Below are 21,397 nucleotides of genomic sequence, written 5' to 3' on the forward strand. Positions count from 1 at the left end.
TCCGTGCATGCTGAGGGTTGTAGTTATGCAACAGCTGAAGGCACACTGGTTGCAAAACACTTGAAAGTTTTTTACTTAACTTAGTGTTTCCAAACCAGTGTGCCTCCAGCTGTTGCACAACTTCAATTCCCAGCATGCATGGTCTGTCAGTGCATGCTGGGCGTTATAGTTTGGAGGCACAGCTGGAGGCACACGGGTTGGGAAAAAGAGTTAGGAAAAGAACAATGTTTCCCAACTAGTGTGCCTCCAGCTGTTGCAAAACTATAATTCCCAGCATGGCCAGACATGCTGGAAGTTGTATTTCGGCAATATCTGAAGGGTCAGATGTTGATGAACTACAACTCCCAGCATGCTTGGGCAGTCTGGGCATGCTGGGAGTTGTAGTTTTGCAACAGCTGGAGGTCCACAGTTTGTAGACCACTGTATAATGGTCTCCAATCTGTGGTCTCCAGATGTTACAGAACTACAACTCCCAGCATGCCTCGACAGAGTGGGCATGCTGAGATTTGTAATTTTGGAACATCTGGAAGAGCACAGATTGGAGACCATTATACAGTGGTCTCCAAACTGTGGCCCTCCAGATGTTGCAAAACTACAACTCCCAGCATGCCCTACAACTCCCAGCACGGCAATCTCACTGCTGCCAATGAAGATGCCACCCTGCTGCCGGAAACTCACCACCGGGACGCACCACCCCCGGGACCGCCTGGAGGACGCCGCTCGCACCGGGACCGCTTGGGACACCGCATGGCCTGGTAAGTGACGCCGTGGGACGGGTAAGGGACACTTAGCAGAGCGGTGTGTGTCCCGATCCCCGTGATCCGGACTCACACACCGCGCTGCTAAGTATTCTCATAGCGAAACGCTGCTATCAGCTAGTCAGATTTGACTAGCTGATAGCAGCGATCGCTGGGGGGGGGATGAAATCCCCCGTGGTCACATGGTAAGATGGCTGGATATCAGTGATAGCCACCATCTTACCGGGCGCTGGGGAAAAGTATAACGGAAAGCAGTAAATTGTAAAAATAAAAGGAGAATGATCTACAGTGTTAAGTGGATTACAAAGCTATTTTAATGTGACGGATCTTGTTCAATGATTAGTAAGATATCAAACATTTCCTATGTAAATGTATTAAATTGTTGGATCATAAAATAACAATATACAAGTGATCTAATGAATAACTGAACTGGAAACAAATATTCTATATGCAAATTATTTTAATAGTGCTTTGGACTAACCAAGGAGTAAAAATATAAAGCAAACCAAATGAGGAATTGAGATAGGAAAGTAAAAACATTCTGGTGGTTCCTTAGTAGAACTTTCCTTCAGAAATAGAAAGGATCGCTACGTGCAGTTAAAGTTGGCTTATATTTACGGGAAAAAGACGCACTTGCGTCAAAATTTTTGGTGCAAAGGAAAAGTACGCAGGTAATAAATCCATGTGTACTATATATGCAGCTCCAAGGTACCCTGATTCAGCCACATCTGGACGACATGCTCTACCAAAACGTGCGCAAAAAAATGCGCAAAAAAAGGGCTTGCGCAAAATTTTGCGCCAAAAAATACACACAAAACTGGGGTAAAATCTTTGATACATGTCCCCCAATGTGCACATTATCCCTGTACACTACAGGGTTAATATGCATAGTAACATCATAGTGCAGGGATAATACACACAGCGATGTCACAGTACAGGAATAATGCTCAGAGTAATGTTACAGTATAGGTATAATACACACAAAGATTGCCTTTTATACTTAAGCCCCTGCCCTCCAAAATGTAGGAGTTTTTTGGAGTGTCCCCCCCCCCCCCCCCCCCAAAAAAAAAGAAATAAAAAAAGAAAGAAAGTGTTACAAAATGTAACAAAGGCAAAAAAAATGCCACACCACAACACAGATGTAGCACCTAAACTGTGAATAAATCCTGAACTGCCATGATGTGCTCTTCCCATTTCTTTTAGGCAATCTCTATGTGAACCATGTCCAGGCATGCCTCAGCCCTGCTCAGGGTTAAGAAGCAGTGTGCAGACTATCACAGATGCATGTTCTGGAGAGGCATCTGTTTAATATAACTGTCCTGACATTGCATAAAAGAATGCATAACGGTGGTAGGTATGCCTTGTGGGGAGAAATTAACATTACAAGCAAATGATTTTATTCAGTGATATTTTTCAGACTGAGGAACTCTATCTATCTATCTATCTATCTATCTATCTATCTAATGTAACTAAAGCCAAGCACATGCGGTTCTTGTGGATCTGGTAATGTTAACCTTGGTAATCTATGCATAGTATGTATATTAGTCTCAGAGACATTAGATTCCACTATATCATTTCCTATACTATCAACGTCATTTTCGCATGCAGTTAAGCATAAGTATACTTGTTTGTCCATATAATGGTTGTGCTATCTCAGCAAAGTCAGCCCATAATTCTAAAGGTTTTATGGGAAGGCATAAAACACTGCTCAACTTGGTTTTTATACTGTGTCAGTTTTATTACATTCTGTTGAGAAATATCAGTCAGACCTACTTGGACAGAATGCAGAAGGCGACAGTGTTTTATTATGAAGTAAGAGAGCATGTTAGGGGATATTAACGTTGAGAACAGTAGTTGCAGAAATGTCTTTAAAGCGGTTCTCCGGTGCTTAGACATCTTATCCCATATGCAAAGGATAGGGGATAAGATGCCTGATCGCGGGAGTCCCGCCGCTGGGGACCCCCGTGATCTTGCATTTGGCACCCCGTTTATAATCAGTACCCGGAGCGTGATAGCTGTCACGCCCCCTCCCATAGGCTTGCATTTTAGAGCGGAGCGTGACATCACACGGGGGCGGAGGCGTGACGTCACATGCCGTCGGCCCTGTGGTCCCCAGTAATCACGCTCCGGGGACTGATTTTAACTGGGGTGCCGCATGCAAGATCACGGGGGTCCCCAGCGGCGGGACTCCCGCGATCAGGCATCTTATCCCCTATCCTTTGGATAGGGGATAAGATGTCTAAGCACCGGAGTACCCCTTTAAAGGGGTACTCCACCTCTAGACATCTTATCCCCTATCCAAAGGATAGGGGATAAGATGTCTGATCGTGGGGGTCCCGACGTTCCCGACACAGCACCCACCTGTATCTGCTTCCACTAGCGCTAGAGGTTCCGGCTCCCGACCACGGGAACGGAAGATTGTGATGTCACGACTCCGCCCCCGTGTGACATCATGCCCCACTCCCTCAATGCAAGTCTATGGGAGGGGGTGTGACCGCTGTCACGCCCCCTCCCATAGACTTGCATTGAGGGGTGGAGCCGTGACGTCACAATGCTCCGGCCCCGTGATTGACAGTAATCAGACCTGGAGCGAACACGATCCGGGGACTGATTTTAACGGGGTGCAGCGTGCAAGATCACAGGGGGTCCCCAGCAGCAAGACCCCCGTGATCAGGCCCATTTCAGATGTCTACACAACTTGGTTAAATCTGAGAAAAATCTGCGGCAAATGTCACCTTTGTCACATGTAGATTTTGAGGCAGATTTGTTGCGGATTTCCTTTGGTCACACTGAAAGTGTAGCATTTCCAGGACAGAATGATCATGCTGCAGATTTGAAAAAATGTTCACAGCATGCGGATAAAAAAAGACTTTTAAAAATTCATTTACTTGTCTTGTTCTGCAAAGCACTGTGATTTTTACCTGCAGATAAAATCTGCCATGTGTGAATTCATCCTTTGGGTACAGCTACATGGATTTCCTAGAGTAGAAAATATGCAATACTTCCGTGCTAAAAATCTGCCCCAAATTGTGCAATCCAAAACAGATTTGCTGTGTTTTTTCCATTGTATGATTTTGGTGTTTAAAATCCATAAGAACAGGTTTTGAAATCCTCAGTGAAATTAACTGGGAAATTAAATAATAAAAATACAAGTTCTGTGCTACAGGTTAATTTTTGGACAGGTTTTGTGCAGATGTTTTTCACAGCATTTTAAATATCATCTATTGTCAGCTATTGCAAATGATGTGGGTTTTTCTGCATGATGATCCACAGCTAGTGCACCTAATGTGATTGTACCTAAGGGCCCTTGCACATTACTGAAATTCCACTCGGAATGAATCCTGGCTTGCAGCACCCTCTAGGTCTCTCTGCACCTAATGACGGTTTGGCTTTTAAGTGCCTTCCCATTGACTGCAATGCAGTTCTGGCGCAGAATTCCGCTGAAAGAAATGAACATTTTCATTGTTTTGGTGAAATCCAGATCCACACCACAAGTTCCACTATTAAACTTCAATAGTGGGCACAGAGCATCAGAATTCCATTGAGATTAATGGGATTCTGCTGAAAGTGGAATTCTGCTCGGAATAATTGAGTGGAATTTCCGTAGTGTGCAAGGGCCCTTATAGTTCCTGTTGTCAGTGTATAAGTAGCTGCCAAGACACAGTAAGCAAACCATCAAGGCTAGGTTGTCAACACATTCTTAAAGGGGTACTCCATCCCTGAACAACTTATTCCCTATCCAAAGGATAGGGGATAAGATGTCTGATTGCAGGAGGTCCGGCCGCTGGGACCCCACACGATCTCTGGCCAGCACCCGGTTCCGGCGGCCGTGATTTTGATGTCATCCCACACTCCCTCTATTCATGTCTATGGGAGGGGACGTGGCTGCTTTGGTCATCACCCCTTTAAGTCCTGTTTTCTTATCTTAAAATCTTTAACAACCCATGACATACATTTTATGTCATGGCACTGGTAGGAAGGGATTGAAAGGGCTTAGGAGCAGAGCCCTTTCTATATCCAGCAGCTAGAGTCACTCTCAGTAACCAGTATGGAGCGAACAACAATGGTGGTTATTAAAGGGGTACTCCGGTGCTTACACATCTTATCCCCTGTCCAAAGGATAGGGGATAAGATGCCTGATCGCGGGAGTCCCGCAGCTGAGGACGCCCGGGATCATGCACGCGGCACCCCATTTGTAACCAGTCCCCGGAGCCTGTTCACTCTGGGTCTGATTATGGTCGACCGCAGGGCCGGCGGCGTGTGACGTCACTCCTCCACCCCGTGTGACGTCACGCTCCGCCCCTCAATGCAAGCCTACGGGAGGGGGCGTGATAGCTATCACGCCCCCTCCCGTCAGCTGTCCAGGGGTCATCCTGGTTTACCCAAACTGGTTGCTAAAATGACAGCCACTTTGGCGAACAAAGGAAGGATCCACAAACTGATTCCCTGGCTGTATTCAACTGCAAAAGTAAGGAACCAAAGGTGTCTGGTGGTCAAACTCTGCAGAGGCAAGATGTAGCTGGAAGAAGTCATGGCAATCTGGACCAGATGGAAAAGGAAAGGCTACAGAGAAGATGTCACATGTGAGTCACTATGTCATATTGTGTGTTCAGCCTCACTGTGTCCTATTAGTGCTGTATCCATTAGTGCAAGGTTTATTAAGAAAAATCATGTACCAAACAGGTGATTCAACAGGATTTAAAAGGGTTATCCACCATAAGGTGATTTTAGTACATACCTGGCAGACAGTAATGGACATGCTTAGGAAGGATCTGCGCTTGTCTCGGGGCTAAATGGCTATGTTGTGAGATTACCATAATACTGTGGCTAACTTTTTGTGAACTGGTATTTCCTGTTTGACTTTTCTTTTTTTGACTACAAATCCCACAATTCCATTTTCCTCCCTCCCACACATCAGCCACCCACCCATTGAAACATAAATGAGCTGCATCCATTCAAAAGACCTGTGGTTTTCAATCAGGGTGCCTACAGCTGTTGCATTAGTTGCAGATTGATCTCTCTCCCACCAAGTGATCCCTCCACCCATTGAAGCAGACAGGCTCCCTGTCATCAGCTGACTAGTGAGTCAGGTCTCGGCCACAATGCAACCTGGGAAAAATCTTAGACAACAGTCATTTTGTATGCTGGTAAAAATAAATATTGGAGTGAAAATCAAAGAAGAATTGTGAGAAAAGCATCACGCATAGGTACAGACACTATATTATGAATGACACTAACTTTACAGCCCCTGTAGCATAGTCAAATAAAAAAAAAAATCCTGGAATACCCCTTTAACTGGATGTCTATCCTGCGGCATCCTGTTGCCATAGACTTGCATTGTACAAAAAATCTGACAGAAACTTGTCATGATAGATAATGATAAATGCCCAATTGAAAAACAATAAATTCGATAAAGTATCTGTTTGAAAAAAAAGAGGATGTTTCAGCAGGATGTGGATGTGAAAAGCCTAATGTGATCAGATCTTTACCCTTTTATGTAACCATTAGTAGATGAAAACTACTGTATCAAGAAGTTCCTGGGTACAAATGTTCAAAGAGACCTTCATTGGTGACTTGTCAGATATCTAGGCCGTAGTCCACTTCTGTCCAGACCCGTGAGAGCATATCCTCAAATATGGACATCCCCTTTTAGTGATGGGTTGTTTCAGGTTATTCAGATCCTATAGCTGCGAGGACAGATACACACTGATGTAGTCCCACATAAAGAAGACGCAAGTCAGGCAGAGTATATTATTTCAATATTTTAATTATTATAATAAAAAAATCAGGGAAAAGATCATTGATATAGAAACTAATGTCTCAGGAACCAGCTTATTGTTCTTATTTCTTTCATTGTCAGTTTTATTTATTTATTTATTTTTTTACATTTTGCAATCCTATTAGGCAGGGATTTATTTAAGGGATACTCGGCCCCTAGACATCTTATCCAATATCAAAAGATTAGGGGGTTAAGATGTCTGATTGCAGAGGTCCGGCCCTTGGGACCCCCATGATTTCCAGGCCGGCACGCGGTGTTCTGAACACAGAAGTTTGGAGCTTCTGTGTTCGTGGCACCTCGCCATGCCCCCTCCATTTATGTCTATGGGAGGGGGTGAGATGGCTAGTACATAGCCGTCATACCTCCTCCCATAGACATGAAAGGAGGTGGCGTGACGGCTGTGGTTGCCCGTCATCCGGGCACAGAGTTAGTTAGCTCCGTGATGACTGGGGTGCTGCATTAGAGATCACAGGGGGTCCCAGCAGGGAACCCCTGTGATCAGACATCTTGTCCTCTATCCTTTGGATAGGGGATAAGATGTTCAAGGGCAGAGTACCCCTTTAACATTCCAACTATGTAGAAAATATTATAAAATTACATTACAGCCCCTTACCTATCTCACTGTTAAAGGAGTACTATGGCACTTTTTTTTATTAACCCTCCGTGCCCAGGCTGCAAAATGAAACACATTTTTTTTTTAACTCATCTGCCTATGTTCCCTCGTTGCTCCGATGTCTGTGTCCCGTTCTCTGGTCCCTGTCTTCTTCCGCTTCCTGCAGGTCGGTGAATCACGCTGCTTTCAGCTTATCTTCAGCCGCAGTGGGACATTGCTGTGGCCGGTGATACGCTGAGAGCAGCGTGATTCACCGACCCGCAAGAAGCGGAAGAAGACAGGAACCGGATAACGGGACACAGACATCGGAGCAACGGGGAATGTAGGAAAGTGAGTTAAAGTTTATTTTGTTTCATTTTGCAGACCAGACACATATGGTTAATAAAAAAGGACCATAGTACTCCTTTAAGCTATAGTTCTGAGTGCTCTTCACTTAAAAGCAATTTTGTATTAAAGGATATTTTTTTCTAAAGATTGAAAACAAATTCATGTTAAGTCTGACTCAAGCAGATTTTAGACTACAATATCATAACAATAAATGTTTAAGATATGCAGTCATTACCTGCAAATAAAATCACCTCTCGCCAAATGAAGAGACCAAAGTTGTAAACAATTTACAGCGGTAACTTTGTGAAATACCAGGCTGTATAAAAAGGTTGTATATACACATGTATATAAAAATGTCTTCATCTACATGGCTGCAGGCACAAAATGTTTTTTAATTTTTTTTGTGCGATTTTACATCCCACAAACCAGCCCAAAAATAGCCTTGTTTTTTTACCATTGAGTTCCAATGCACTCAGTGGTTAAAAAAAAGTTTGTTGTTCACACATATATTAATTTGATGGCCCTAATTGTTACAGCCATAACATTAAGTGTTTTTTTATGTTTTGGGATGTAGTATGGGGTATAATGCTAGGTTTTCACACAGGTTTTTTTTCTGGTGTTTTTTTTCTTTTTTTTTTTTACTTTACAGGACTTCGCCAATCAGGTGTTTTTTTTTCTAAAACTACCACTGCAGTTTTTGAGCCAAAGCCAGAAGTGGATTCAAAAGGAATAGGAAATATAAAAGAAGGATGTATTCCTCTCGTTCCTACTATATTTACTTCTGACCTAGGTGTGTTTTTGGGCTATAGCTTTTACTACAGGCCAGGAAAATTTGGTCCCAAAATACTGTTGTGTGTTACAGATTAAAAATGTTTAATAAACATGTTTTTTTCTCTTCTTGGACCTTTTTTTTTCCATATTTAACTTCCTCCCACTTGTATTGCCTTAATTTTTAAATAGCATTCAACTGCTGTCCTAAACCAATTATCTTATATTCTAAATATGCAATATATGGACTTAAAAAAAGAGGACCTGCGACCAGTCCCCAAAGATATTGAGCTTTACATACATTTTATAGTCATGGGTTCAATGATTCCATCAGTGTTTTTTACTTTCCTGCTATACCCCCTTTCCCAAGATATTTGGATTTTACTATATAATTGAATTTCTGTACTGAACAGTTGAGACGGAACATTGGGGGGGAATTTATCAAGACATTTAGAGCACTTTTTGAACGTCTTTTTCTATATTTTTGTTGCACAAAATGTTGCATGATGGGTCTGTGCGACAATTGCTTTCGAAAAGTAACCATGACTTTTACCCATTTATAGCACTTTGTGCAGTGGTCACTGACTTTGCGGAATGTTGCTAAATTGTCACATGATCCCAGAAATATACAGTTTCTCAGGTCAGCCCTGCCCTACATTTTCTGCGCAACTTTTGAGTCAAGGTATATGTGACTTTTTACATAAAAGTCGGACGTCCGCACAAAATGTGCGACTTTTTCAGTAGTTGCATTAGCTAAATTGATCAAAGTCCATGCGCAGTATGATAAATTTGGCGCACTTCCGCAACTACCATCACAACTTTTTTTCTCTAAAAGAATTTACACCACTCTTTGTAAAGGCATCCCCATTATAACAAAATGGGGTGTAAATGCTAGGCTAAGGGGGTGTAGTTAAAAACGTCCTAATTACACAAAAGCAGGATGCACGAGCACAGAAGGAGGCACGTTCTGGGGATGGTCAGTAGTTCATCTGCAGTGTCAAATACACTGCTGATGCGCTATTTGTTACCCTACCCATGTTTACATGGAGGAAAATTTGCAGAATATCCGCCCAGAAAACACAAGCAGACATTACACAAATAGCAGGTTCTGCCAGCCACCGCTCGGAAATGTGCCAACTCCATAGATATTTTTTTCTGCCAGATTCCGCTCTGATATTCCACTTTTTCCCAAGCACAGCACCATACCGGTTCATAGTTTGCATGTGGTCCAGCAATTCAGCCCACTTATCTTGAGTAGAGCTCCACTACTACACACTACTCCTAAATAGACAAAGGTGATGCTGTTTATCTGCAAGGAGTTTGTATGTTTTCTCTCTCGCATGGGTTTTTAAGGGTTCCTCCCACACTGCAAAACATACTTATAGGAGAAATCGAAATTTAGATTGTGAGACCCACTGGAGCAGATTTAAAGCGTACCCGTGAAATCGCAAAAAAAAAAAAAATTTTCTAATATATCACTCAGTACCTAATCCTGACCATGTACATCTAATTTTTTTTTATGTGTCTAGCACCTTTATTTATTTTTTTATTACACTTTTAATTTAGCTCACTAGTCTGAATTCCTCTCAAGGGGAGGGGATGTGGCCTCACGGTGCAGGTCTCCGCCCCCTCCATCAGTATGCTGTCTGCTCACATCTCCCCTAGCATTAGCAAAACTACAACTCCCAGCTTGTCCTCACTGACAGTAGCGGGACACAAGCTGACAGTGGGAGGATTTTTCCTCCAGCTCTGAGCCCTGCGCTCACAGCTGTCAATAAAGGAAGTGTGTCCATGACATAGGTGATGATGCATGGACACAGCTGGACTAGTATGTGTCCAAGCAGACAGGGGGGCATCTGTTTGACTGGCTTTATCACTATGAAATACTGAAAATGTTCAAATGAAAGCAATTGCAAAACCTATTGTTACTGCATGCTTTACAACATATCAAAAGTTTTTGTATCTGACAGTGCCCATTTAAGAGATGACAAGCTCTGTACAATGCTGCATACTATAAATACATGTTTTTATGTTACATTTTTTAAGTCATATTAGGTGTTTTTTTTTTACTTTTGTTATTCAAGATTTGATAGGAAGAGGTTAAACATTATTTTAGCTCTGTCAGTTGTTTTGTGGTTCCCTTTTGTCTGAAAAGCTGCAGCCTACAATAAAATTCCTATCCAGTCAGAGAGTTAGAGCAGAGGAGTTATTCTTACTGCCCATGTAATGTTAAGTTCTGCTAGAGCTAGGACTAAACAGGAAATCTAATTCAGGTATCTGAGCAATATATGATCGCCAGAACATTATCTGATTTGGCTATTTTTAGTACCAGCATATGTCTGTTTTGGCTATTTTTAGTACCAGCATATTCTGCAACACTTTACAATGCAATGAGTTTTCAACTGCACATACTATTAAGCTCCATTGGGGCCCTGATAAGTATAAGACAATTGGAATCCACAAGATTAAAAAGTAGAAAAGTGTTCTGTCCATACAGTATACCAGCCATAGGTAAATATTAATAAGCTACTTTATGCTCCATAAGCCAGTCACCAAACTATACCAGAGACATCATTAAATGGGCTATCCAGGATTAAAAAAAACATAGCTACGAGATGTGCAGCACCTGAAACTACAGATACTGGAAGCCTGTGCTAGCATTTCTCCTGCGGTGTTGCTATCAGTGTGTGAAGAGTGGAAGAAGAGGGTTGCATTGACAATCCAACACAATGGGCAGCACATTGAACACATTTTATAAGTGGTCAGAAACTTGTAAATAACTCATGAAAGAATAAAGTTACGTTACAACCAAGCACATCATTGTTTTTCTTGTGAAATTCCCAATAAGCTTGATGTGTCACATGACCCTCTTCCTATTGAAAAAACAAAAGTTGGATTCAAAATGGCCGCCTTCAAAATGGCCGCCATGGTCACCACCCATCTTGAAAAGTTTCCCCCCTCACATATACTAATGTGCCACAAACAGGAAGTTAATATCACCAACCATTCCCATTTTATTAAGGTGTATCCATATAAATGGCCCACCCTGTAGTATGGAGCAGCTGATAAGTACTGGAATAGTTAATACTTTTAAATAGAAGTAATTTAAAAATCTGTTTAACTTTCTGGCACCAGTTGATTAGAAATGTTTTTTTATTTCGACAGGAGTACCCCTTTAACCCCTTAAGGACTCAGCCCATTTTGGCCTTAAGGACTCAGACAATTTAATTTTTACGTTTTCATTTTTTCCTCCTCGCCTTCTAAAAATCATAACTCTTTTATATTTTCATCCACAGACTAGTATGAGGGCTTGTTTTTTGCGCGACCAGTTGTCCTTTGTAATGACATCACTCATTATATCATAAAATGTATGGCGCAACCAAAAAACACTATTTTTGTGGGGAAATTAAAACGAAAAACGCAATTTTGCTAATTTTGGAAGGTTTTGTTTTCACGCCGTACAATTTCTGGTAAAAATGACATGTGTTCTTTATTCTGAGGGTCAATACGATTAAAATGATACCCATTATTATATACTTTTATATTATTGTTGCGCTTAAAAAAAATCACAAACTTTTTAACCAAATTAGTACGTTTATAATCCGTTTATTTTGATGACCTATAACTTTTTTATTTTTCAGTATAAGCGGCGGTATGGGGGCTCATTTTTTGCGCCATGATCTGTACTTTTTTTTGATACCACATTTGTATATAAAAAACTTTTAATACATTTTTTATAATTTTTTTTTTAATAAAATGTATTAAAAAAGTAGGAATTTTGGACTTTTTAAATTTTTTTTCGTTCACGCCGTTCACCGTACGGGATCATTAACATTTTATTTTAATAGTTCGGACATTTACGCACGCGGCGATACCAAATATGTCTATAAAAAATGTTTTTTACGCTTTTTGGGGGTAAAATAGGAAAAAACGGACGTTTTACTTTTTTATTGGGGGAGGGGATTTTTCACTTTTTTTTTACTTTTACTTTTACATTTTTTTACATTTTTTTTTACACTTGAATAGTCCCCATAGGGGACTATTCATAGCAATACCATGATTGCTAATACTGATCTGTTCTATGTATAGGACATAGAACAGATCAGTATTATCGGTCATCTCCTGCTCTGGTCTGCTCGATCACAGACCAGAGCAGGAGACGCCGGGAGCCGCACGGAGGAAGGTGAGGGGACCTCCGTGCGGCGTTATGAATGATCGGATCCCCGCAGCAGCGCTGCGGGCGATCCGATCGTTCATTTTAATCGCGAACTCCCGCAGATGCCGGGATCTGTATTGATCCCGGCACCTGAGGGGTTAATGGCGGACGCCCGCGAGATCGCGGGCGTCGGCCATTGCCGGCGGGTCCCTGGCTGCGATCAGCAGCCGGGATCAGCCGCGCATGACACGGGCATCGCTCCGATGCCCGCGGTTATGCTTAGGACGTAAATGTACGTCCTGGTGCGTTAAGTACCACCTCACCAGGACGTACATTTACGTCCTGCGTCCTTAAGGGGTTAAAGTAGTTTTAGCCGAAAATATTTCATATAGCCTGGGAGCAGTCTCTTCCTGAACATGATAAATGAGACCAGTGATTGGTAAGGGCACATGCTCTGCTTATGACTTAGTAAGACAGGCAATAAGTTGAACAAGCCAGTATGCTTATTCCCTTTGTGATCAGTAAAGTAATTAACTTACTTATAAAGTACCTTTTTAAAGAGAAAAATTTATTAAATAGAGTAAAAATCTTATTTTATGCTATTTTATTTTATAAATTGCAGTTTTATGATTAATCATGTTAAAGGGGTACTACGGTGGAAAATAATTTGTTTAAAATCAACTGGTGGCAGAAAGTTATGCAGATTTGCAAATTACTTCTATTTAAAAATGTTAATCCTTCCAGTACTTATCAGCTGCTGTATGCTCCACAGGAAGTTATTTTCTTTTTGAATTTATTTTCTGTCTGACCACAGTGCTCTCTGCTGACACCTCTGTCTATGTCAGGAACTGTCCAGAGCAGGATAGGCTTGCTGTGGGAATTGGCTCCAGAAAAATGAAACATGTTGGATGTGCTGTTTGTCTAATTTTAAACAAAGTGTTCTTCCTGGGAATGCTGTCATTAACAACAGTGTAAACTGATCAGTGATACAAAAACTATTAAAGGGGTACTCTGCTGAAAACATCTTATCCCCCTATCCAAAGGACTTAAAGGGGTATTCCAGGGAAAAAACTTTTTTCTGCCTCCACAAACTTAAACAGATTTGTAAATTACTTCTATTAAAAAATCTTAATCCTTTAAATAATTATCAGCTGCTGAAGTTGAGTTGTTGTTTTCTGTCTGGCAACAGTGCTTTCTGCTGACATCTCTGCTTGTCTCGGGAACTGCACATAGTAGAAGAGGTTTGCTATGGGGATTTGCTTCTAAACTGGGGGTTCCCGAGGCATGTGTCATCAGAGAGCACTTAGACAGAAAAGAACAACTCAACTTCATCAGCTCATAAGTACTGAAAGGATTAAGATTTTTTTATAGAAGTAATTTACAAATCTGTTTAACTTTCTGGAGCCAGTTGATATATAAATTTTTTTATTTTTTTTACTGGATAACCCCTTTAATTACTTAATTGGTGTTATCAGAAACTGCATGCTTTCCCTCCTTATTTTAAATTTGTGCACAGTCCAGAGTAATTATTTCAATACATTTGTAAGAAGAAATATTTTATATTTCCATATTGTTGTAGAGGTTTGAAAATTGATATGAGAATAAATAAGGGAAGATCTATAGGTAACAAAGTGTACAGACATTTATTGACCATGCTATAGAGAGTTGATCATTTATTACATCACACATTACATCTAATCACAGGGGGCCTAATGCTGGGACCTCCTGCTACTTATGCTTCCTCAGACACCCCGGACCCCACCTTCCTGGATGAACACAAGTGATGGGCTGCTCAAACAATCACTGGTTGAGGCGGGACATCCTTGTGACTGGTGATTGGCTGAGGAGACTGTCACTTGCATCCATCCTGGAAGGTGGGGGTGTCTCTGCATCGAGGATGCATAAGCTAGGACCCTGAACATGAGATTGCAGGGGCTTCCAGTGGTCGGGCCCCCCAAGAATCAGACACTTATACTCTACCCTGTCTAAAAAGTTGAGTTCCTTGAACTTGAACTCGTTAACATGAAAAATCCAAGGGTATGTCCACAGATTTCTGGCATGGATAACCAACAGATTTTGAGACAAAAAAGTCTGTAATCTGCACAGAAGCTGGAAATTCAAACAACCGATTCCGTTAGTGTATGTGCACACAGGCAAAATCTGTACCAGTGTGCTGTGTAATGCCACAGTTCTCTCTAAGCCACCGTCAGGGCAGTTTGGTCATTTCATGAAGCCCTCATTGATTTTAATTAGTGCCCCAAAGTGGGATTAAGATGTCATTTCTTTTTTAGTGCGGTACCCCATCTCCCTTAAAATACATAAAAGCCGCGCAATGATCGTACCCTTCCCATCAGCAGTTAGCCTGTGTTTTCTGCCTGTGGCAGGACTCAAGCTATCATTTACAGCATAGCATTTGCATTCTGTTGATACATTCAAATAGAAACAGTGAGGAATTGTAATTTTCTGCTGCATTGCTTTCTAATAAATGGCGCCTTCTTCTACTTATTCTTTAAAGAGAATCTATCAAGGGATTTCTGATGCCTTTTCTACAATTGTGGTAAATAACTAACTTCCATGACAACACACACAGGCTTCCCCATTTACACCAATAAATGGAAATCACTAGTTCAGATAAGAACATATCTGAGACAAAATTGGGTCTGTTTTTTATTTAATAGCAACCAATCATAGCTCATTTATTATTTCTCACATTGCTCTGGTAAAATCAAATACAAGCTGTGTTTGTTTGCTATTTGACAAATTGATTTCAATGGGATTCTGCCATGGAAATTGTTCAATGTTTTTGCAGATCTCGTCATGAATGCATTGTTGTCTATGAAACGCTGCATTTCCTAGTAGTTATGCCGGCGCTCCGCTTTCTGCAGAACGTCCGCACTGAAATTTTCTGTGCCAATATTCCACCGTGTGAACATAGTCTTAGTAGTCCTTTCAGGATAGAAATTTACATATTACAGAGCTTACATCCTTACATATTGCAGAGGATAATCCATCTCTGATGAAGGAAAGTGTTACTTTCTGAAACGCGTTAGTTGCTTTTTGGCCTCGTGCTCTCCCTGTAGTAGTGACGTCACTCACAGCGCTAGGTCACAGCACTCCGTAATCCACCAACAGTACAAGCCGGTGAGACGCTACCGGCCGGGGCAGATCTCCCGGCTAATAGGCTGACTGGAACCACGGACTTCTGAAAACTACTCCAAGCACAAAAAGCAAGTACAACGGGACAAGCTCCATACTATCAAGGACGCGGACTTACAGCTTTGCAGGATTTATAAGTGGAGACAAGAACTTCACTCTGGGCAGAGATTCTGAGTACATTCAGGATTTTAGTAAGTGAGCCTCTACTATTTGTAGTTTTTATTATTAGAGCGCCCATACACATTTATATATATTGAATAGAGCTTACATCCTACTTTTACGACTGTCATTTAAATAATTCTGCCCTATGTATTACTGTATGTACCTATAATGCACTCATAGGTATCCATAACATTTCTTACAAGGTATCTACACAATAAGAATCTACAGGTATTGATTAGTTGTAAAGGTGGACTGTCCCATTTGCAACCTGGCTGTTCACTATTTACTGTATAAATCATGTTTAATAATAAATATTTACTGATACAGTGACCCCCCCCCAACCTACGATGGCCCCGACATACAATCATTTCAACATACGATGGCCTCTCAGAGACCATCGCATGTTGAAGGTAGCATCAACATACGATGCTTTTGTATGTCGGGGCCATCGCATAAATGGCTATCCGGCAGCGCAGACTGCTTCAGCTGCCACCGGATAGCCATTTACGGTGCCCCGTGTGGTCCGTTGACGATCACTTACCTGTCCTTGGGGCTCCGGCGCAGATCCCCTGCATCGTCAGCGCTCTCCATCGTCATCATCACGTCGCTCTGCACGCCGTCCCGTCATCCAATAGGAGCGGTGTGTGTGTAACGACGTGATGGTGGCAACGGAGAGCAAGGATGCCGGGGAAGCAGAGGCCTTTGCCGGAGCGACGGGGACACCCCCGGGAGGCGGCGACAGCGATGGAACGCGACATCCAGGGCAGCGGTGACGAGCGGTGACGGTCCGTAGTGGCGGGGACACGTGAGTATAACCTCCAATACCAGTGGTCTTTAACCTGCTGACCTCCAGATGTTGCAAAACTACAACTCCCAGCATGCCCGGACAGCCGTTGGCTGTCCGGGCATGCTGGGTGTTGTAGTTTTGCAACACCTGGAGGTCAGCAGGTTGTAGACCACTGTCCCATACTTTACATTGCACGGATCCCTCAACATACGATGGTTTCAACAAACGATGGTCCATTTGGAACGGATTACCATCGTATGTTGAGGGACCACTGTATTTACTATGATGCAGTTAGGAATTTTCTAGAATGGTATCCCTCTGAAAAGTTCTATTTATGTCAACATTCTAAAAATCATATTATAAAATTGCCCTCTAAAAGCTTTGCTACTGGCATGTAACATTCTTCAGGTATTATTTCTTTTTATCAAAACTCTTTTTTTTTTTTTCTTCCAAATCCTCCTCTGCACTTTCTAAAATAAATGAGCAATAGAAAATAGAAAATCAGTCACAGTTGCTGCATTAAGGAATTCCCCATTAGAAACTGGAGTACGGTATATTACAAGGAAAAAAATGAATGAATGTCACTTCCTGGATATACTGGTATTTGATTGGCTCAGAGGGATGGGAAGGCTATATAAGTCATCGCTTTGTAAAAATGTTAGTGAAGAATCGCATAAGAAACCAGCTATCCCACAGTCTGCACAGGGGGGGCTTGAGAGTAGAATGCAGATGCAGCTTGTGGCAGGTAACTTTTGCTCCCTAGACTCGCATTCATTCTTGAACTGTTTTGGCTTCTGTAAGAAAATGACTAGCTAAACTTTGTAAACTATTTAACATCAGATCGTCTAAGAAAAGCAGTTTACTTTACAGAGTTTTCAGACTACTAATGCCGTTCAGCATGTTCACAGGCTCCGCTCTATAGCAGCAATGCTTTCTTGTGTATAACTGGACACGTCCGGGGACATGTTCATAGCGGATACTTTACAGACGTGTATAGATATTATCTAACACAGTGATTTGGTAGTTAAAGCAATGGAGGAAGTAACATATAGACATGTGGTCCTCATGTCGTCCCTGTCATATCGTCTTCATCTGCCAAGATTTTTTTTTTTTATGCACCGCTGGAAGCAAATACAACACACGAGCGTAGTCTCTGGCATCTTGTTTTTGTATTTTAATGTAGTAGAAAGAACATTTAACCCTGGGACGCGAAACACTGTAACACTGTTACATTACTTCAACCCTAAAACAGCCCTCACCACAAATGTTATGTGAATAAAGAGTATTTTCGGGTTGCTTTGTATGTTCTCTTACCGCAGCATAGAGAAGCTCTACGTCTCGTCTGTCACTGGGATGAAAGCAGACTTTTCAACAGAATAATGTGAAACATATGTTTTGTTTTCTTCTCTCTTCTTAACAGGGGTTGTGCAACTACTGATCTTCCAGCACTTGGCTCTGTTAACAGCAAGGGCAATGCCATTAGAATGCAATGACAGCATAACCTCCGTCATGTCACAGATCCACTCACAAATAATGAATATGCACTTGAAAGCCAAGGAACTCTTTGACACTTATGTAAGTATAGCAAAATGATTAAAAAAAAGTCTAGTTGTGTTAGAGGAAAACCTTCTGCCAAGAAACAATGATTAAAGGCAATATGTCACATTCCTGCAAAGTCATGTATATTGCATCACCAGGCCTTATTCATGGAGATTTTCCGTTCTTGACAATAGCTGGTGTGATATCTGAAGACTTTTGACAGCCTATCAGAGAGTTAACAGTAACTTTCATGGGGCTAACTGTAATATTAGGAATATGACTAGGAAAAAAGGGTTATAGCATTATACCAGAGACAGCAATGGGTGAATACTAATCATAGTTCAAGTAAGATAGACAAATTTATTTATGAAAAATATATCTTTTAACAACTAACCAGACATGATGTGCTAAGAAAGTACTGTCTAGAATGTTATTCATTCCTAACTTACTCATTTTTGCTAACAATTATGTACATTTGATTGTGGGAAAAAAACATGGCAAACATGTTGATTAAAAAAAGAAATGTAGAATTGTCAAACAGCTTCGATGCTGTGTCACAAAATGACATCATTTTACTGTACATATTTCGGGTCTAGCAGAAAAAAAAGATAAAGTAACTTTAAATCATTAATTGAAGAGTAAGATATTGGAATATTCGGTCATCAATTGATAGGCACCTATAGGCAACTTTTGAAAGATTACACGCTGACTTCTTGTCAGTTTTGATAAATGTGTTTATAATCTGTGCAAATTGTACTTTGGCTGCGGCCATCTACAGTTTAGCTACATAAATCACTCCTTTTATTCTTATTTTATTAATAAAAAAGGCACTGTCAATGTTGTAGATACATATTACAAGTTTTGATCGGTCAGGGTCTGAGTGTTCAGATCCTGACTGATCACTAGAATGAGCCAGGAGAAGAGTGCACTCACGGGACAAACTTACAATGTAAATCTATGGGATGTCTCTCCCCACCCATTCTAGTAATCAGCTTGGATCTAAACTTTGAACACTGACCCTGTGAAATATTTTTTAAGGCAACAGGTACACTTTAAAGTATACATTCAACAATGGTCTAGCAGCAGGATATCTTGTTAAAATTCCCGGGCTATTTGAGAGCCTTAGAATTGATATTTGCTGGCTCTCATGCAAATATGTATCCAGATTGCGATAGTATTGTGCAAGTCTCGGGCTCTGAAGTTGCCTGGGAATATAAAAAACAATATCCTGCTGCTGCAGCATCACTGGTTGTTCTGTTTAAAGGGAACTGATCAGCAGATTTTAGCATATATAAAGTTCGAGAATGCGTTATATATGCTAAAATCATTATCCTCACCATCCCCGGGGGACGTTGGTGCCCCCAGGGATGGTGAAGATGTGAAGTTATAAAGTTCCCCCCTGGCCGCCCGGCAAGTAGTCTCCCCTAGGCGGGGACTTACACTTACTAGCTCCCATGGTCCTGCCCCCTCGCCTTGATTGATGGCGCTTGTCACAGCTCTGCTCCGTCTGCTAAAGGAGCAGAGCGATGACGCGAGCCGTCATTCAAGCCGTCAGGGCGGGGCCATGGCCAGAGCAATGGGAGCTAGTAAGTGTAAGTCCCCGCCCAGGGGACTACTTGCCGGGGGGGGGGGGGGGGGACTTTATAACTTCATGTCTTCACCATCCCTGGGGGCACAAAATCCCCCGAAAATGGTGAGGATAACGATTTTATCATATATAACGTGTTGTTGAGCGTTGTATATGGTAAAATCTGATGATTGGTGATTGGTTCCCTTTAAGGGTGCATTCACATGTGCGTATTTTTGCTGCAGATTTGCTGCTGCATATTTTGCTACCCATTGAAGTCAATGGGCAACAAAATCTGCAGCAGATCTGCAGCAAAAATATGCACTGGTGAATGCACCCTAAGGGTTTTGGCCAATAGTGATGGCCAGTCATCACCGTTTTGAAAGAAGCTGAGAAGCCTTTGCGTACATATTTAAGAAAATGAAAATATGTTGTAAAATGTTGAAAAAAATGTAAGTTATTCTATATTCTTTTTTAGACCCACTATCAGAAGTTCACGCCTCAGAATATTCCCCACCTGTGTCATACAGAACTCAGTGAATTTCCTAAAATCAGTTTAAGTAACAGCGAAGAGGATAAACTCAGTGATTTGTACAAGATCTTTCTTTACATGAAAACAGCTATGGGAAATATTACACAGGAACAAGAAATGCACCAAAATCCCAACAATAAGTATTTGCGAAAACAGCTAAATGAAAGCAAAGGAGAGATAGCAGCTGTTATTTCAAACTTGTCTTGTGTCCTCAACAAAAGGAATAGAGTACCTACAGTAGATAAGTACTACACAATGAAATCAAAAAGCACAATAATAAGGAAAACTAAGGGATGCAAAGCGCTTTACAATTATGAGCACTTCTTAATAAAAGCAGCAAAAATCACAAGTGACTGGGGAAAGAATGAGGAATATACTCATGACCCTTCTTCAGATAAACAAACACCAGAAAACAGGTAAATGAAGCCAACAGACTAAATGCTAAAGTCTTCTCTCCCCTTCTATTTGCTAAGCAGAATCAAATACACTCAACAAGCCGATGGTCAGCATCAGAGGACTGTGGATTATTGTGACATTTTTGCCTCCAGCTTTGAGAACAAAACTACTTTATTTCCCAGCTTTAGATTGAAATCCTAATGTGGCAATCGACTTTGAATACTGTGTGACATTTACTGTCAGAATAGATGACCATGGAAAACTGGAATATACAAAGAACAAGATGGAACAGGGTTGGACAATAGACCATAGGGCACATGACACATTCTGTTTGAATACAAAGAAATGTAGAAAATGAATGGCTGAAATTTAGTTAAAAAATGTTATTTATATATTTATTATTTAACAATACTTTTGATATTTATATGAAGAAACTCCAAATGGTGAGTTTTAGTTCTCTTTTCAACTTGAAAAGTATTGTCTTCTGTATGGAACAGAAATGTTATTTAAATCTCATTATTTATTATTTATTTATTAAATACAGGTATTTATTTTGTATGGCTCTTTTGTTTATAATGTGTTACACCACATGCTTAATAATGTAAGGCTGTAGTCTTCCATCTGTATCTTTCCAGTATTTTATTGGGCTACAAGTGGAAGACCACTGCAGTAAGGACGTTTTATTGATAATAGTAGAGCAATTTATCTGTATCAACCTTTCTGTTGTATCATACATGTAAAGATATGTATGCAGCTAAACATTACACAAACACTTCCTTGATGTTCTTCACCTTACCACCTCCTTGCTGATACTGTAACATTGCCTACATGGTTACTTGCACTGTCTGTGACATTCC

At 41.1% G+C, this 21,397-nt stretch overlaps 1 protein-coding gene across 3 annotated transcripts; it reads left to right on the forward strand.

Annotated features, from left to right (window-relative positions):
• Positions 1 to 2,014: 2,014 nt before the first annotated feature.
• Positions 2,015 to 21,140, forward strand: LIF (LIF interleukin 6 family cytokine). Of its 3 annotated transcripts, none has more exons than XM_056552273.1 (3): positions 2,015 to 2,108; positions 17,927 to 18,081; positions 20,091 to 21,140. In XM_056552273.1, exons 1-3 carry the CDS (start codon positions 2,039 to 2,041, stop codon positions 20,562 to 20,564), a joined length of 699 nt encoding a protein of 232 aa, XP_056408248.1. In that variant the 5' UTR covers positions 2,015 to 2,038; the 3' UTR covers positions 20,565 to 21,140. The 3 variants fall into 3 exon arrangements, with proteins under 3 accessions (XP_056408248.1, XP_056408250.1, XP_056408249.1); XM_056552275.1 differs by lacking the exon at positions 2,015 to 2,108 and adding an exon at positions 15,457 to 15,748; XM_056552274.1 differs by lacking the exon at positions 2,015 to 2,108 and adding an exon at positions 17,187 to 17,251.
• The last annotated feature ends 257 nt before the right edge of the window (positions 21,141 to 21,397 follow it).

Source organism: Hyla sarda, chromosome 1, assembly GCF_029499605.1.
Source record: "Hyla sarda isolate aHylSar1 chromosome 1, aHylSar1.hap1, whole genome shotgun sequence".
NCBI lineage: Eukaryota > Metazoa > Chordata > Amphibia > Anura > Hylidae > Hyla > Hyla sarda.

Coding starts and splice junctions, on each gene's coding strand:
- LIF (XM_056552273.1), top strand. CDS start 2,039: ATGCATGTTCTGGAGAGGCATCTGTTTAATATAACTGTCCTGACATTG. Junction 2,109..17,926: donor TAAAAGAATGCATAACGGTG/GTAGGTATGCCT, acceptor TCTTCTTAACAG/GGGTTGTGCAACTACTGATC. Junction 18,082..20,090: donor AGGAACTCTTTGACACTTAT/GTAAGTATAGCA, acceptor ATTCTTTTTTAG/ACCCACTATCAGAAGTTCAC.